Genomic DNA, 19,686 nt, shown 5'->3' with positions numbered 1-19,686 from the left:
TACATATATCTTAAGGCGAAAGTGTTTTTTCCCTAGGGGCGAAAGTAAACAGCACTTCCGCCTCCAAAATTTAAAAAATTTTTGGAATTTTCAAAATTCTGCTTTTTCAGGCAGGCTAAAAAAAGTGCTATCGATGCCCTGATTATAAAAAGCACAGTACACAATAAGGGGCGAATTGGCTTTTTCAGACTCGGATGATGATTGAGCACTCGTGTCCGTCTCGGGCGCCTGTGGCGCCCTCGACTCCCACTTGTGCTCAATCATTTTCCTCAATTGAAAAAGTCAACTTTCGCCCCTAGTTGTGTAATGTACTATTATCCAACCAATAAAAACTGACTTATTATTCTAGATAACTGTTGTACTAAACAAAATCTTTGTCCTTGTAATATCTTTTGTATTGCCTAACTAGAAAAAATAGCTTTATAAAGAAAACCACTTTTTCATTTAAAGTACATATAGCAAAATATATCACATTTTTGCTTTCTCCTAAAAGAAGCTTTGTAATAGTGAAATATTTACAACATCAAAAACAGGTTAGAAACGCATTTGTTAGTGCTGCTCGGTAGGCTGGACATGTGTAGCTACTCGCAGCATGATCAGTTCTATTGACTTCATATTTAAGATGTAATTGAAAGTCTAAATCTATATTTTAATTATGATTATCTATTATTTATTTAATGATCGATATTTTTATGTAAATATGAATCTCCTATAAAAAATCTTTCTAAAAGGTAAAATATTGGCAAGTAAAAGTTTCTTTACAAAAGTAGTGAAATCCCAAAAACAAACATAACTGATGTCAATTATTTGTTTTTTATAATTTTTAGGTATACTTATGCAGGTAGTATTTTATAAAATGAAGTATTTTTTACTTCAATTCTTAGTTGATACAATAGTGATATTATTTGGTCAATCGATTAATTGTCTACATTTAATATTGCCGCGCATTGTATCAAATATTAGAGTAATAGCACAGGTGAGAAGTGGGTGATCAGCAAGGTAGCGTCTATTCCGTCGTTCACTTTCTTTCCCACCGTGCTTAAAGCAACACCGCTCTTAAACTCGCCTTAGTCTAGTAAACTCAATAAATGACACAGCTAAATTCGAGATAAGCCGCCTACAGTTATTTTTTAACCTGCTCCGCTCCGCATATACCAATAATTAACATCAAATAGTTTAGATTCATAGGTAACCTTTTAAATTACTCATCTACCTTGGTATCTCCAAAAGCATATTTAATCATATACTTTTAATCTATAGTTCAGAAGCTATTTGAAATATTTCAAAAATATTAAAATCTTGAGTCTTATATTCCAATATTATATGGTTTAATTATTATATATGTATATATGTATATGTCAGCTGTACGTATCTCAAAGAAAATCAATTTCCAAATCGAAAAACAAAGAATTTTCGTCCACTATCAATTGTATCTACTGTAACACATATCTAACATTGTAATTCTCAACGCCAGATAGGGTTCTACCCCAAGGCGCAATAAAAAAAATCAAATCAATCAAATCTCTCTCTCTCTCTCTCTCTCTCTCTCTCTCGCGCGCGCGCTCCGGGCCACAGCTGAGCAGCCAGCAGCAGCAAAAAATCGGCAGCGTCACGAGCCAGCAGCGGCGGCAGCAGAAACAGCATCGGAGCGGGGAGCGCGCGCAACACGCTTATATACTTGTATCTATCAGAAAGCAAGCTGCGCAGTGGGTGTGTAGTTTCAAATAAACGAGAGTGGGAGCTCTGACGCAGCAAAGACGCGGCGCGCGCATTAATATAAGATTGTATGAATGGAAATTGTACGCCAGTGTGAATATGAGTGTGATGTATCAATTTGAGCGTTTTTCCGGCGGCTCTATCCCCGCTCTCTCCAGAGCCTTTATAAGGCCATGCGCGGCCTATGGCCAGTCATTATTAGCAGCGCAACTAAAGCGCCTAATTCTTACTCTTGAGCAATTTACGCCTTGAACAAGTAAAAGACTTATAAACATTTCTTTAATTCTTATACTTGTAAAATTTTTAAACTAAACAAAATAACGCAACTAATGCGTATCTGTCAAGATTATTTTGTAAAAATCAAAGCGGATTTATAGATTTACTTTTGTTACATCGAATATATGCAAAATTTACGCAATATTCTATCTAACATTTATTGATGGAATATATTTATTTTTATTATCAAAACATAAGAACCTAATCTAATTATTGTAATAATTCTCCACTGTCTGATGATCCAGACCTAAACATAATTAATTCTAAGTAACATAAAATCAATTTTTTTTATTTGACCTGTCATCATAATTACGACGCAGTAGTTAGTAATGTGAATCACTCTGCACAAAGAACTAAATGCATTTACGCGAATAGGACCCAGCAGAGTGGTGACGGTCTCTCTCTCTCTCTCTCTCTCTCTCTCTCTCTCTCTCTCTCTCTCCTGATGCATCGGAGGAAAAATAACAAGCAGCGACTGTCGAATTTGCGCATCTGCACCTCGCGGTACACTGAAAAAAAAGACAGTCATTTCTGCTGTAAAGTCCGGTAGTTTTAACCGTTCTGCCACCGTTACGACTGTTCAGTAAGAACAGCGGTGTGCCACTGGTAGTTTTGGCGAGTCGCGACTCGTAAAATTGGTCGCTTACGCGGGACACCAGCAAAAACGACCGAACTGATTCTTTAAAACTACTAAACTTTACGGTAATTTTGGCGAGTCTTCGAACAATGACGGATTACTGGTGCAAATTCAGTTAAAATGGCTGAGTTTTTTTTTCAGTGTAGTTTCAACAAACGCCAAATAACTATTCAGCATATTATTAGACTAAAAAGAATGTTTAAACAACGACAAGTATAAAAAAGTTAGAATTTAAAACTTATTACATACATTTTATTAGCAAGTAGAAAAAAGAAAAAAAATTGCCAGGTATAGGACTCGAACCCGAGTGCAGAAGAATAGAGCGCAACGACGTAGACCGCGCTGACACGATCGTCGTTGGTGTACGAAAACTGAAAGTAGCATATGTTTATCGGGAGGCCGAGGTGGCGTGTTAGTAGAATTTAATTTTGTTTTAGCTTAAGCTGAATTTGTTCGTTTTGTTTTATCCATAATCAGCTGAAATAATTAAAAATTTTTATTTTTAAGGTCAATTTTATAAAGACGATCATAGCCGCTGACATTGAGGTCTTAGAGTTTAGTCTTTAATAGACTTTATCGGTGATTATTCGTAAATATATCATTGTTTGTTAACCATATTTACCGCGTATGCGCGAATCCTCGACAGTTACCGCCACTTGTCATTTCTCCTCTATACTCCGCCGCGCCGCGATGTGTACTCTCTACTTCCCTCTCCGCCGCTGCTGCTGTTGAGGAAGCTAGTTGCGTAAGGCCGCTCCTACTTATTATCCGCTGCTTCTAGATGCGTTTAGTTCGGAGCGGAAACTGCGGGGCGTTGCTAGCTTATGACTGCATGTAGCATGGCACGCTTTCGCCCACGCTCATCGGCAAACTTTCTACTAATCTCTGCCCTTATCACTGGAATCCCATTTTTTTGCCACTTAGTCATTGTCTGCTTCCTTTCAGAGGATCTGCATCTCCGCGCGCGCATGTGCGTGTGTGTTTGTGTGCATGTGTAAGTATAATGTTAATCTACACTTGCAAGAAACGCTCGCTTTGCTCGCGATTTACAAATTAATTGTAACGATATTTAATTATTTGACGTGTCATTACTAAATATCATCTCTTTAAAAAATCATGGCCTTTGTTGTGAAGCATTTAATACGTGATTCTGATTGGTTGCGGTTGATTGCCTAGGCAACGTAATCAGAACCGCGCTTTAAATTCATAACCCTCAAAACAGTCATAACTCATAACCCTGGTAGAAATGTTTGAGGTGTTTAAAATGAAATATGGAAACCTTGATAACAGATAAAATATATGTAATACAACTAGCAAGAAATTTTAGTAAAAATTAATCATTACCAAGAGTATGTAGTATTACAACAAGTGTATTGAAAAGTGGCACCCTAACCCTATTTGAAGTAGTAATAAAGTGTGTGAATATTATTAATTTTTTTTTTGAAATGTCAGTGAGAAGTTCAATTAAAAGAATAAAGAGTTTGAAGATATACTGTGTCTCTATGCCCAAAGTCGCCCTCGGTGAGGTTTGAGAGGTGAATTTAAAGAAAAGTTCAGTATCCGAGTCAGTAAGTTTAAGTCTATCATTATAGAATGCTCTTTGAATTGTAAAAAGGCTATTAGACAACTAAAATATGACACTGCCACTTCCTATGTTACCTAGAAATATGTAACCTGGATGATTCTGATTTAACTGTTTTCGTTCATATTTTCACATCCAGGATCATGCGAATTTTTTAATTGAGCAGGTCAAATTTTACTTATAGCCAGTTACGCAGAAACTACTATCTCTAGCACATTGTATTTCTGGTTTCTAGCATATTTTTACATAGAGAAAGTGATAAGTATTTTAGCTTTTTTGTCAAGGCATTAATTAAAATTTTTACTTTTAACAGTTGTGAGAGATTTTGAGACCGATACCTATTGCTCCATTTTTGCATTTGTTCTCATTCGAAAACTAACAAGTCTAAAAAGCTCAGATTTTGCATATAGATTTCTTTTGTGATTGTGGAAAGATACTTAAAGTTGAATCAATGTTAACTGAAATACTTTTGTGTTCGACTACAACACCCATGATAATTATTTAGTCGTATAGCATGAGTTTGCATTCACATCAGTGTCGGAGTCGAAATCAGAAGTTTTTCAGTTAACGTTGATTCAACTTTAAGTATCTTTCCACAATCACAAAAGAAATCTATATGCAAAATCTGAGCTTTTTAGACTTGTTAGTTTTCGAATGAGAACAAATGCAAAAATGGAGCAACAGGTATCGGTCTCAAAATCTCTCACAACTGTTAAAAGTAAAAATTCTAATTAATGCCTTGACAAAAAAGCTAAAATACTTATCACTTTCTTCGTGTAAAAATAGACTGGAAAGCAGAAATAAAATGTGCTAGAGATGGTAGTTTCTGTGTAACTGTCTACAAGCAAAATTTGATACGCTAAATTAAAAAATTCATATGGGTCTAGATGTGAAAATATGAATGAAAACAGTTAAATCATAATCATGTAGGTTACATGTTTTCTAGGTAGCATAGTAAGTATCTGTGTAAAATTTCAGTTGTATAGCTTTTTTATAATGCAAATAAATGGCATTGTAATGATAGACAACCCCACTGACTCTTATACTGAACTTTTCTTCAAATTCACTATTCAAACCAATGATGACAACATTGAGCATTATTAATATATTTATTAAAAAATAGTTTTGAGGGATTTAGTAACATGTTACATGCTTATAAAATATTAGCAGACGTTAGTGTGCCGCCCAACAATTATGGTAGATTTTCTACCAGTGTTATTAGACAGAGATAGAATCAAGAAAGCGCGCCTTCATTCCTAGTACTATTAAATATTAGATGTACACTCGATGGTAGTTGATTCTTGTAGAAGGTTTTTGAAATGCTCCAATCGAATTGCTGAATTGATAAATTCTTACCAATCAAAAGCACGATTTCAAAAACGTTCCACGAGAATTAATTATCGTCGAATGCAAATGAATACTTTCAACATAGCCAACATTCTATAAAAGTAGTTATGGCTACTAGTACACAGGATCGGTTTTAAAATTTGTCACGGGACAACTGGGCTTTAGCGCGACAGCCGCGAAGATGCTGTCGCGTCAACGAGCAGTATTACTCACCCTTTTATCTCCGCACGGCTATCCCTCGATGATGCTGAAGTCGGCGACGGACGTTAGCCGTCGGTGGAATGCCGACTCCGTACTATGCAGCCGGGTTGCCTCGGTGTACAACTGCGCGGCGTGCGAAGCTCGCCGCGCTTTCTTCGCGTATAGAGTCTCCGGCCAGGCGCGCGCTCAGTAGCCGCGCCGCGATGTAACCGGCTTTACTCTACCGGGTTCGTCGGAAGGACGCAATAGGTTTACGGAAGAAACAGACATGCGTTCGTGTTCAAAAGTAAGATATATATTAACTCAATATGTTAATACAATGTAACGCGTGTCGCGAGAGGACGAGTTCGCACTCGCTGCTCGCACTGGAGACGAGCCGACGACTCGGTGGCAGCGAGCCTCGGCCTCGGCGTCTGCAGCCCATTCGGTGATCTATAAATCGCACAGTAGCTAATGTTACGGACTTACAGTTTCGACGCGCGCGTTGGTTGCTCGGTCGCCGCGTATCCGTCGGCTACCGATGGGGAAAAGTCCTGGATGGCCGGGAGGCGTCCCTCCTGGCTGAAGCAGTGACGTGTTGGGGTACCCCGGATGCTTGAGGTGATGGTGGCTCGGGTGTTCTCCTCCAGCGGATGTTCCTGGTCGTCACTACTCTCTCACGTCTCGGAGGTACGGAAAATCGCGGGTGGTATACCGGTAAAAAGTGCCGCACGTCTGGACTGTACTAGCGCATTTGCCTATCTGTCCTGCGCGCGCTTCCCGAGTACCGCGGAACTGGCAACGTCGCCCTCACGCATGAAATGGTCGCGCGACGCGGCGAGCGCGCGAAATACGAATACGCGTTCGCTCGTCACAAATTATAGAATAAAATGGAAATAAATTTTAAATATTAAAAGATGTTTTCAAACTGTTTGTAATTATTTGATGACAGTATTATAAAATAACAGTAAAATAATATTAATTAAAATTATAAATTATAATAATCATAACATTTATATTCTGTACTAAAATGTAATACATAATACTTTTGTATTAAATGATAACGATATCTTAAATCCCTAGCGAAATAGAAAAGCAAAAACAACTGAAGAAAACAGTAATAAACTGCAGATGGCAGCAGCAAAATGTCGGAATTGAAACACAGACAACAGTAATCTTCAGTTGTCTTTAGTTTTTAGTTTGCTAGAGTTTTCTTCAGTTGGCTTCAGTTTTTTCAGGTATAAAATTTTACGATTTTGAAAATGTATAAAGAATAAATACACCAACAATAACTATAATTGAGTAAAGACAACGGGTTTTTTATAGTTTAAAACAGTTTTCTTCATTTTATAATTTTTGTCTTCTACATTCACTAATTTTTTCCAATCAAAACAGTTATCTTTGCATTTCTACTAATTTTTCTTAACTTTTTGAAAACACGCCTTTAATAACATAATAGAATCAAATTAACGTAACTGTTGAAAACTGTTGGAATCTTGTACCATCTGCAGTAAACTGGAAAAAAAATGGAAAAAACTAAGAATACCTATAATTAACTGTTGTCTCTGTCACTCTTCCGACATTCTTTTGCTGAAAATTTCTGTTTTGTTCGATAATCTTATGTTTTAGTCTGAAATTTTTAGATAAAAACTGTTATGTGCAGAATTTTTTTTACTAGGGGTCAATTTATTTATTTATTTATTTAATATTAAACGGACCAGACGACCCTTTACAAAATTATAGTTACATGAATACAAAGAGAAAACAAAATTATGAATCCAGAGAAGTCAAAAACTGAAGACAAAATTCTTCAGCTTTGACCGGAATTCCGACAGTGCGGAGATATCTGTAACGCTCCGCGGAAGAATATTCCAAGACCTTCTCAGTCTGGTAATAGTGGAGAAGAATCCAAAATTTGACAAAGAGAATTCTTCTTGGAGAGGTCGATTACGGAAAGAATAATCTAATTCTCTTATGCTGAATTTAGCAGTGATTGCGTCGCATGAAACGTAGTCATAGAGGACCTTGAAGGACAGCAAAGCAAGCATTCATGGTAATGATGTAAAATCATAATAGTCGGCAGATTGAAAAACTTAGACAGTTTAATGTAGTCGTGCTTGAGCTTACTCATAGGGTGGTTATTCTTGAAAGCAAGATACCTGATGATACGATGCTGAACAGATTTAAGCCTCGCAGCAGTAACTTTGAGAGACCATATAGGAGAACAGTAATCGGACTAACTACAATCGGATGTAGTTAGCTTAATAAAACCGATTTGCCTGCATGCCTTTGAGGTCACATGATCAATGTGAGGACCGAAAGTAAGTGCTGAGTCAAAGTGGTCACCAAGGTCCCTGACAACATTAACTCTGTCCAAAACACTGCTACCTATGTGGTAGTCAAAGGAGAACTGTCGCTGTCCTCTATGAAACGATATGACGTTACATTTATTAGTATTTAAAATCAGGCCGTTCTTCGAATCCTCGCGGGACTTTACACAGGAACATAATTAAACATCATCAGCGTATATTAGCATGTGTGAATGCTTAACATAGGAAACTAGATCATTGACATGTAGAAAAAAGATAAGTGGCCCCAGGTGCGATCCTTGAGGGACACCTGAGGTAACGCTTACTATAGATGAGATACAATCATTAAAACGGACCGCCTAGGAACGACCGGATAGGTACGATGCTAAAAGAGAGTAAAGGTTCACAACGCAGACCAAAATTCCAGAGCTTTGACAGCAGTCTGGCATGGTTGACTTTATCAAAGGCCTTAGGCATATCAGTGTACTAGGCGTCAACCTGCATACGCTTAGCAAGAGCCTCAGAGAGAAAATCATTGAAGACTAGAAGATTAGTGAGCGTGGATCTATCTTTAATAATACCATGCTGCTCGTCGACAAGCTGAAGGGTGAGAGCACTAGCGAGCTCTTCTGTAATTAAGGCATTTAATACCTTGGGCAGACAGCAAAACGTTGGTCTATGCATTTATTGGACAGGTTTTTAACACAGGTAGCGTGGTTGAAAAGAGAGCTGTCAGACTTCGGTTGAAAATAATAAGCACATAAGATGATCTTCATTGATTGTAGTTTGACGAATAGGTGCTCTGTTGAAGACGCTATGTCCACCCTCTGGGCAATAATGGAGTTCCTGACTGCGATGAGCACTCCACCTCCACGTGAAACAGCAGATACAGATAGATTACTGTCACATCTGAAGATGATCTAGTCCCTTATGCCCAATTCGCTGGAAAAAAAATCTGACTGAAGCCATGTTTCAGTTAGAACAACAACATCAAGAAGAAAGTACAGCTGAGTAAAATTAGATTTAAAGAGAGACACCTTAATATGGCTGCTGGCAGAGTGAACATTTTGGTAGTATAAGAGGATCTTCTCTCCCTCTGAAGACTCTCGACGAGCTAGTTTTTTGAGTTATTAGAGTTGTGGATGTGGCCCCCAGAGCTTTTCCTGACGTTAACCAGTATGTAGAAGGCCAAGAAGGACAAGCAGGGTTGCTGGAGCCTTGACGTGTTAGATTCTCAACAGTCTGCATTCTAGACTGAAGGTTGATAATTTCAAAATGAATTTCACTGATGCTGGAGTCATTCTTGCTAATTCTGGAGCTGAAATCAGTAAGCTTGGAGTCGATCGCAGACAAAGACGACTTAATGTCTGCACAATTATTCTGAAGTGCCTTTTCAAACTCTTCTAGAAGGCTCACGGACTGGACAGTCTCAAGGGAGACAACACTGGCGACAGGTGGAGCAAAAATGTAGCAGATTAGCTTCTCTTGAGCAAGATCATAAGTGTTGCACTTAGCCACGACTGCACAATTATGGTGAAAACGACGATCACAGGTGATACAGTTTCAGCTAAGGGTGCCAAAACACTGGCAGTTTTCTAGATCACAAGCAGAGAAGTGACTTCTACCTCCTCTGCTCCTGGACACGTTGGAGTCGTCCAGCAGAGTTGTCATGTTGCGGCAACTTATGTATCACTCAAGACCAACATAGAGACACAAATACACAGCAGGCACGCCACAAAGCTAAACCCAGACCCAGATACACAAGAGCAGGTACAATGAAGGAGCAAGCCACCATCAATGCACTGACTCCTCTACAGACGGCAGCGAGCAAGGAGCAACGCACGCAAATCACGGAGAGCACTCAACACACACCGAGAACAAGTAGCAGCGCAGGCATCGTGAGACAGTGTTAGGATGCACGGGACCGATGAGGCAGAGACTAAACTTTGCCGGGCTCAGCAAACCAGCCACAGACCACTACTTCCGTAGCAGACGTAAATGAGCGAGAAACGCGGGAGCAATGCGCGATCTAGAGGTGCAGCCCACAACGCTCGCACAAACACTAAGCGCAAGTGTGTGGCAGCACAGGCGTCACGAATGATGAAAAGATGGCGACCGCCTTGGCTCTGCTTGCAAGTTAGGTCAAAAACTGCAGACGAGACCGCAGAACCTCTCACTGATGCACGCTCGATATTACTAAGGAGATCAAGCCAAAACAAGGATGTCCGGGAACCAGAAACGGGGTCCGGCTCCCGAATGGAGCTCGTAACGGCACTGCACCACGAAATCTAGGGAGACGGTGTATTTCGAGCACGATCAGCTCGAAATACACCGCAATCACTCCCGGGGCACCCAAAATAAAAACACCAGGACACCTGGGCCAAAAAGCACTCGTTAGAGGTAAAATTTTATTTAAAGCCGAGGGAAAAGCCCAGAAAAAAAACAGAAATAGCGGAGCTAGCTTACAGCATGAACAACTAAGTTGAGGGCCAATTTAAGTATACAAAATTATGTAATTTTATATAAAATCATATTTTATATCCTTACATAAAGATCAATTACTTTAATCATTTTAAATAAAATTTATCTAAATTATTAAATAAGTCAGTATTTAAAATATTTTTCAATATTGTGTCGTAAAATGCACTTTTTTGCAACACCTTGAGTAAAAATGCCTCATTCTCTCCCGGCACCGAAAATCGAATGTGGTACTTTTACTCAAGGTGTTACAAAAAATAGCATGTTGCCCTCGGGAGGTAGAATGGTTAGTCCATAGCAATTAATTCTGCTATGGACTCACCAGTTCTCACCTCTCTCGTAGCATAATATACTATTACGCACCAGGGAAGCTAACTCGGACCGGGATCCGGAGCGTGCGCAGTGGCCTGCTCCGCTGCCACGCTCTCATTAGCGCTCCGCACTCGCGCGCGATTTGAAAAAGATGGAGGGCGGGGCTTTGCGTCAGCCGTTTTTCGGTAGAACCGGGTTCAAGCCCCGTGAACAGAACATTTTTTTTTACTCTTTTCTGTTAGTTGACATCTTAATTGACGTGAAAAAGTCTTTGTGTACTAAACAAACAATTAGAAAGCTACACAACGATTTTCACATAGGGATATACGTCAGTAGGTAGCTTATATCCAAGTAAACCCCCCATGACTATGCAAACAAATTTCTAAACACTATAAGCCCTAAAAACCTAACGAATAGCCGCTTCGTATGCGTAGAGACGCGGTTGATCAAATAGATCCGCCATATTGATAATAAGACCAAGCCGCTGTCGACTGCTCAGCAATCCAGCTAGTTCGTTCGAGTGATTTAATGAGCCGTCTGTTGACCGTTAAGCGATCCAGATACCGCGACATAAGTGCGTCTCGCCGCTGTAAATCTACAATCGATCCAGCATTTACTAAAGGAGCGTTTTCGAGACGCTGTCGATTGACAACGATCCAGCAACGGTCGTGGGTAAAGTGTAGCGCCGCTGTTCTTCAATGCTTCTGGACCAAATCTTGAAAATAGTTTACTGTAGAAATGTATATTTTCATCCTATTTACCTGTTTATACGATTCAGTAGAATTTTATTCATAAAATACATTAAGTTTTGTGAAATAAATGCAAAATAAAATTCAGACGTATTTTTTAAAGCGCTTTTATTGCTAAAAATTAATTGAAATTTGATACAATTTTAAATTTTTACGGTGACCTGAACGATTTAAGTTTGAAGAACATTCCTACCGTAAAATAGATTTAATTTTTTTATTTTTACAAAATCGACCAAGTATAAAATTGTAATATAGTGTAGATTGTTGAAACAAAAGTAGAAGAAAAGAGCTTTAATTAAAGCCCCTGATAATTAAAAATGAATCGCGTGAATTTAAAGTTAATAGCAAGATCAATACGCGCTCTGCTTTATATTAAACATTTTTATAGGTTAGAAACAAACTATCACGCGCGTCCCACCATCTATCTCGTAATCTTATTGGTCAATCGACGACCAATCAGAGAACGAATAGAATGATGATTCCTCTCTTTTTTATAATAGGATAAGGATTAGAAGAAAGGAAAAAATTGCATTTTTCGTATGTTTTTTATGAAGTTAAAATATTTTGCTCGGGACTGCTCTCGCGTCCGCTGGTTTGTGACTATAAGGTAAAAGTACCAATGAGCTGCCAGTGACTAGTACTGACAAGGAAAGGTACCCAACCCGAACTCATCGATTTTGATGATTTTCATATATGTTGTAGAACATAAAAAAATAAGAGACACGTATTTTTTTTTATCGGCCAATTTTCACTTTTAAGGGGTAAAAACCTCGCCTAAAGTTAACCCCCAAAAAGCGTTTTTTTTTAAATATCTCGGCTTAAAATTAATATTTTTCAATGAAACAAATTGGAGGTTATTTCTTACAAAAAGAGCAAGTATTTCATGGTGATTTGAAGAGTAAGGGTAGCAGCCCCTATTTTTTAGGGGTTGAAAACATATATTTTTTGGCATAATTTTATAATAAAAATGTTTAAACCGACTAAAAAAAATTGGAAAAAATGTTTAAACATCCTTAATAACAAAATTTAGTTGACGTCTTTCGGTGTTTTCATAAATATTACCCCTAAGGGGGTAAACCACCCCTAACACAAAATAACTGTAAATATGTAATTCAATACATAATATTTCGTAGAAAGTTTGTATATAGAGGTTTTCGAGGCCGCTGATTACAAATCTGTTATCAGATTTTGAAAATTCAAAATGGCGGATCCAATATGGCGGACGGAAATATCGAAAACAAATTTTATATAATAAAAAAGTTTTAAACGACTAAAAAATTTGGAAAAAATTTGTAAACATCTATAATAAACAAATTAAGTTTTTCGGTTTTTTCATAGATACTTCCCCTTAGGGGGGTAAACCACCCCTAACACAAAATAACTATAAGTATACTTCAATCCATAATATTTTGTAGAAGGTTTGTATATAGAGGTTTTCGAGGTCGCTGATTACAAATCTATCAGATTTTGAAAATTCAAAATGGCGGATCCAATATGGTGGACGGAAATATCGAAAAAAAATTTTAACTTTCAAAAAAACCCCTAAAGAACAAATAGGCTAAATGGTTGTGCATTTTAACCAAACGACTCCAAACCCCTAACCTCCAGACAAGCCGAAGGCCTATGCTTTACCGTAGATACGAGTATAGACATATTACCGATATTTTATTCTATCATTTTGTATGTAACAAATAACGTCTCGTTTTATGTTTCAATCAAAGATTATTTATTTTTCTGCTTTTATAAATTAGCATAATTTCAAAAGTAATTTCATAAATTATAAAGTATTTCATAAATTGCATAATTATATAATTTTATAAATTCAAAAAGTCCACACTTTTTTGCAAATGAAAAAACATAGGTTAATAAAATTAGTTTATCAAACTCTTTTGCGTTTTGTAATAAAATTTAATATTGTCAAACTAGGGAGTTTTTCATTGTTACAATTATTTCGTAAGCCAAACGTTTTTTAGATGAATTCTCGAAGTAATGATTATTGTATCTATAGTAAAATATTTACAGTCTGGAATTCCATAATAATACTATTTGATACGATTTAATGAATTTATCAAAAAATCTAAATTTAATAATAAATATTATTCTAATTATTATTATTATTTTTCATTATCATTGCTATTATCAGTATTACTGTTATTATTGCTATTGCAATTATGCTTATTCTTCTTATTATTATTATTATATTACTATGATAATTTTTGTTATTGGTAAAAATACATAAAAGAATATTAATACTCGAACTTCATTTGCAATTAAAGAACGCGTTGTTATTGAAAGGGAATTTTATATGCATTCATTAGTTTAATGAATGTTATCGTACATTCAATGATAATTCCTCAGATAAATGTCTTTCACTCATAAAAGTTGTTGACAATATGTGCGAATCAGTATGTTCTTTTTTTAGATTGTTTTCATCGAGTGTTTACCTCAGCTGCCTGTGTTATTTTTTAGGCAGTGAGTGAGTTTTGTGGGTATTCTAGTTCGATGCCGGAAAGTACGAATAGTACGTCTTTTTGTTTGTCAGTGGTATCATATAGTTGGTATCATATCATACAGTTGTAGAAAATTTTCTTTAGTGATTTTATATATATTTACATTATTCAATTTCAAAGTGAATAAAAGTTGAATAAAACCAAAAATAGAGTTTTCCGAACATCACAAAGTGGAACGAGAATTCTTCTCCAATGCATAAATTAATGATTTGATTCAATTTACATTCACTCGTTTTATTCTGGTAGAAATGTAGCAGTCGTGCCTTACATGCAAGAACACAGCTTGTATAAATTTTACCGCTTGTTTTCATTTTAGATTGAAAAATGAAAATTAATTCGTTAAACGTTCTAAACTTATTATTAGCATACTTTCAAGCGTTAAACATACCAGATAGTGTCACGAATTATCACGAAACAGAGTTGGCCGATAAAATAAAAGAAATTTTAATAGATGCAACACATGATTTCAACGATGTAGAAATGATTACTGATGACTCTTTGGATTTTCAAGAAGAGTATAAAGACCATAATGTGGAAATAATTGAAGATGAAGTGCAACATCATTGTCCTGATCCGGATATAGCACCAACAAATCAATGTACAGCAGATAATGAAGAACTAGATTTTGAATACAAAAAAAGAGCTGTAGAATTTTGGAGAAGTAGCAAAACGAAGCAAAATTTAAGTCTCAAAACAGTGCAAAACAGATTCAAAAAAGTATCATCTATTAGTCAGCTACATCGTTGGGCTCATTCAATTAATAAAGGTGGCACGTATAGAGAAAAAGTAGCACAAATTTGTCAGTATACCCTGGATAATTTTCAAGCAGCTCTCGACAGTGGTTCAATTATCCATGATGAAGATATAATTCGATGGGCCTTACAAGCTAAAAAAGAAATTGGTTTTGATGATATTAGATTCAAAGCTTCTAAACATTGGTTACTCAAATTTAAGCAAGCACACCGAATAGTTTCTAGGAAAATAAATAAGTTCATAACAAGAAAAACACTAGAAAGTAGTGCAGAACTTACGGCTAAAGCTGAAGCATTTATCGATGACGTTAAATCGTGTATACCAAGGATTGGACTCGAAAATTTGTATAATACAGATCAGAGCGGATTTCAGCTAGAAATGCATTCTGGAAGAACATTAGCAGTAGAAGGAGAAAAGCAAGTGCAATGTCTGGTACAGTCAATTTCAGCAACAACGCATAGTTATACTATACAGCCACTAATATCAGCTACTGGACAACTGTTGTCACCGCTATTTCTTGTTTTAAAGGAACCAAGTGGCAAGTTTGGCCCTATTGTAGAACAAAACATATTTAGACCAGAAAACGTGTACGTGGAAGCATCCAAATCTGGAAAATTAACAAGTAAGGGAACTAATAACAATTTTTACATTGTAATATCGTTGATCAGTTAATTAGTAAGTCGTTTAATTGCAGATCACTTCAAAATCTGGTTGGAAAAAATATTTTATCCCTATGTAGGCCATCACTCAATACTATTACTTGATTCTTGGAGTGGTCATTGTGACAAAGTTATAGAAGAAACAATGCCACAAAATAAAATTATTAACATAAAAAAATTCCAACTGGAACCACAGGAAAAATACAACCACTTGATGTCTATGGATTCCGTATTTGGAAAAACTTTGTCCGAACATTTTCTGATAATGTAATGTTAATGGATCATGATATGAATTTACATGTGAGAAATAATATAATTAAACTTCAATCATTGGTTCACAACCAACTGTCTTCACCGAGATATATAGATTTGTTTAAATATTCCTGGTATAAAAGCGGTTACGTCAATGAAAAACCAGATAAATTTGATAATCCTATAGATTTCAGTTTTGGAAAGTCTTGTGCAACACATTGTGAAATAGAAGGGTGCACAAACATTGCAATTGTACGATGTGGTTGGTGCAAAAAAGCATTGTGCTTTAAACACTTTTATGAGGACTACCATTATTGTAAAAACATCGTAAAATAATATATTTTATGCTCAATACAAAAAATGCACTATGGCAAAAGATAAAAGATTGTAGATTATTATTATACTCTAATATTATAAACAAAAATACATTATAAGTTGAATTTACAATAAAGGAATTTCAATAACATTCTGATAACAATTTCTACGGAAATTATAAAACTGCTTCACACACAGAATTTTCTTGTTTACAAATTTAGGAATTTGAGGTGGTTTGGTTAAAAAGCACAACCATTTAGCCTATTTGTTCTTTAGGGGTTTAGGGTTTAAGGCTTTTTAGTTCACATGTAAAGGCTATAAAGATCACACATTTATAACAAGTTTTTATGAAAGTTAAAATTTTTTTTCGACATTTTCGTCCACCACATTGGTTCCGCCATTTTGAATTTTCAAAATCTGATATCAGATTTGCAAAGAGCGATCTCGAAAACCCTTATATACAAACCTTCTACAAAATATTATGGATTGAAGTATACTTATAGTTATTTTGTGTTAGGGGTGGTTTACCCCCTAAAAGGTAGTATCTATGAAAAAATCGAAAAACTTAATTTGTTTATTATAGATGTTTACAAATTTTTTCCAATTTTTTTAGTCGTTTAAAACTTTTTTATTATATAAAATTTTTTTTCGATATTTCCGTTCTATTGGTTCCGCCATTTTGAATTTTCAAAATCTGATAACAGATTTGTAATCAGCGACCTCGAAAACCTCTATATACAAACTTTCTACGAAATATTATGTATTGAATTACATATTTACAGTTATTTTGTGTTAGGGGTGGTTTACCCCCTTAGGGGTAATATTTATGAAAACACCGAAAGACGTCAACTAAATTTTGTTATTAAGGATGTTTAAACATTTTTTCCAATTTTTTTAGTCGGTTTAAACATTTTTATTATAAAATTATGCCAAAAAATATATATTTACAACCCCTAAAAAATAGGGAATGCTTCTCTTACTCTTCAAATCACCATGAAATACTTGCTCTTTTTGTAAGAAATAACCTCCAATTTGTTTCATTGAAAAATATTAATTTTAAGCCGAGATATTTAAAAAAAACGCTTTTTGGGAGTTAACTTTAGGGGAGGTTTTTACCCCTTAAAAGTGAAAATTAGCCGATAAAAAAAAATACGTGTCTCTTATTTTTTTATGTTCTACAACATATATGAAAATCATCAAAATCGGTGAGTTCGGGTTGGGTACCTTTCCTTGTGAGACACTTGAGCAATATTTTAATTTTATAAAGTATATGTATTTCTTGGGTACATTTTTACTTGACCATAATAATCTATAACAGTTAATACTTCATATTAGGCCAAGGCTATTACATTTATTAAGGGTTTAACAATCATCAAAAATATTAAAATGCCGCGCACTGCACTTTCAGCTTTACACGTAGCTCCTTAGTGACTCTGCTAAGAAATATGACTTTGCTATTAAGCATTTTCTAGACAAATATGTGATGGATTTTCGCTTCCGCGAGTTTCGGAATATTTTTCGATGCTCAGAAATGTATTACAAATGCTAAATTGCGAAAAAAGAATTACTATTCATAAAATAAATTAGTGATCATCTACTAGTACACCAAAAACAATATATGCCCAATACTTGGCCTTATATATACGGTCCTATGTTGGGATATGAAAGTAAAATTATGTTTTAGGTTAGAAAATCATGCAATTATTAAAACATGTATTTGGTATTCCTTTATACTCTTAATGACAATTTATGCTGTAAACAACATTCTTCATTCGAAAATTTGAGATTTTCCAAAGTTTATTTAGAACATGATATTGAATAAAAAGTATAAATACGTGGTCCAAGTATTGGGACTGGGAATTTCGGACACTGTTTTACGATATTTTACATGGGTCAGCAATTGGCACATGCAATCAAATCATGTTTTAATTATTTTTTGTTGATAAAAATGCTCTTTCTAATAGTAAAACATTACTTCGTTAAATTTTAAATATTGATATTCGAAGGAATATGTTTGCTAGATGCTTAAGCGTCCCCCTATTGGTACTTTTACTCAGTTAGATCTCGCACTCGAAAGGCTCGCTCTAGCAGTCGATGTATACATATATCATGCGAGGCTGCACTCTTGTTCTTACCAAGCACTATCACTACTGTGAACACGCCGCAATTAATACTATTGTCTAATCGGTTGCTATCAGACGCGATCCCCTAAATTGTAAAGCACTGCAAGTGGTATGAATACATAGCATTATTTTTGTATGATTCAAAATTTATGACGACAGCTGTGATTTTAAGTTAAATATTTCTATTATTCTAATATTGACGATATATTTAATTTTTTTCAATAATCTAATTCACTAACTTTCTTACTAATACGAGTTAATCGACAGCACTCACACACAATATTAACACTTTTATAAAAATTATATATTGCACACATAAGTAAATCATATAAGTAATCGAGTACAATTACTTTTTACAGTATTACAAAAGGCTGGACGCCATATGGAACATACCTTAATTAGCGCATATGTGGTTCTACTTCTTGGATATTTAATAATGGATAATGAAGTGAGTTTTGCATAATTATTATTAATATAAATTTTGCTTTTTAAATTTAATATACTTAAAAATATAATGCTATTATTATTTATTTACTTTTTAATTCAAGTTTTAACTAACTTATAGCACTATGTAATCTAATATATATATATATATATATATATAATATAAAACTAATAAGCAATCATTTATTTAAGCAACACCTCGGCACATCGAAGGAGATCGAGCAAAGCGAATAAAAAACCAAAAGCAAAATGCTTAAACCTAACTACCTCTTGTCCTCCGAGCTCAATCATTTATTAAAGAAACACGTCGGCATAAAAATGCGTAAACCCAACCCAACTACCCCATGCTCCCCGAGTGTAATAATTTATTTTAATAACCCCTCCGTACATCATAGGAAGGCGAACAAAGAAAATAAAAACCAAAACCAAAATGCTTAAACCTAACTACCCCACGCTCCCTGAGTGCAATAATTTATTTAAGCAACCCCTCGGCACATCGAAGAAAAGCGAGCGAAGCGAATAAAAAACCAAAAGCAAAATGCTTAAACCTAACTACCCCACGCTCTCTGAGCTCAATCATTTATCTGAAAAAGACGATGGCACAAAAATGCGTAAACCTAACTACCCCACGCTCCCCGAGTGTAATAATTTATTTAAAGAATCCTTCGACACATGTTGGTATCGGTAGTCATAAAATGTACTCGATCATAAATTTAAATGTAAAACCACTTATTAGCCATTATATCGTGTTTTTTTTTCTACATAACTTCTTGTAGAAGATCAGGCCCATTCTAAAACTGTACAGCTACTTTTGTACTATAAAAAGGTATCTCTATACTGTATTGAGGTTGTCGGAGTCCGGATTAAACATTCAGATTTTAATAGTTCTAGGTTTAAAATGCAAATAAGGTAGCTTTAATATACATATAGGGTAAAGTATTTTTATTGAAAAATTCAGAAAATTTCACAAAAAAGGTATCTAGATAGTTTTAGTTAAAAATGCATCCCTTATAAACTACAAATCATTGAAAATAGGCAAACAAT

The 19,686-nt window shown here is 35.4% G+C and overlaps 1 protein-coding gene across 1 annotated transcript in view; it reads left to right on the top strand.

Annotated features, from left to right (window-relative positions):
• The window catches only part of LOC100117088 (protein wings apart-like), a 270,210-nt gene that overhangs the window by 211,551 nt on the left and 38,973 nt on the right, over positions 1–19,686 (top strand). The window contains exon 9 of the mRNA XM_031930082.2: positions 18,558–18,646. Coding sequence (XP_031785942.1) covers positions 18,558–18,646 — 89 coding nt within the window. The remainder of the gene's footprint in view (positions 1–18,557; positions 18,647–19,686) is intronic.

Source organism: Nasonia vitripennis (assembly GCF_009193385.2).
Source record: "Nasonia vitripennis strain AsymCx chromosome 4 unlocalized genomic scaffold, Nvit_psr_1.1 chr4_random0008, whole genome shotgun sequence".
Classification (NCBI taxonomy): Eukaryota; Metazoa; Arthropoda; class Insecta; order Hymenoptera; family Pteromalidae; genus Nasonia; species Nasonia vitripennis.
This window is presented reverse-complemented; position numbering and strand designations above follow the sequence as displayed.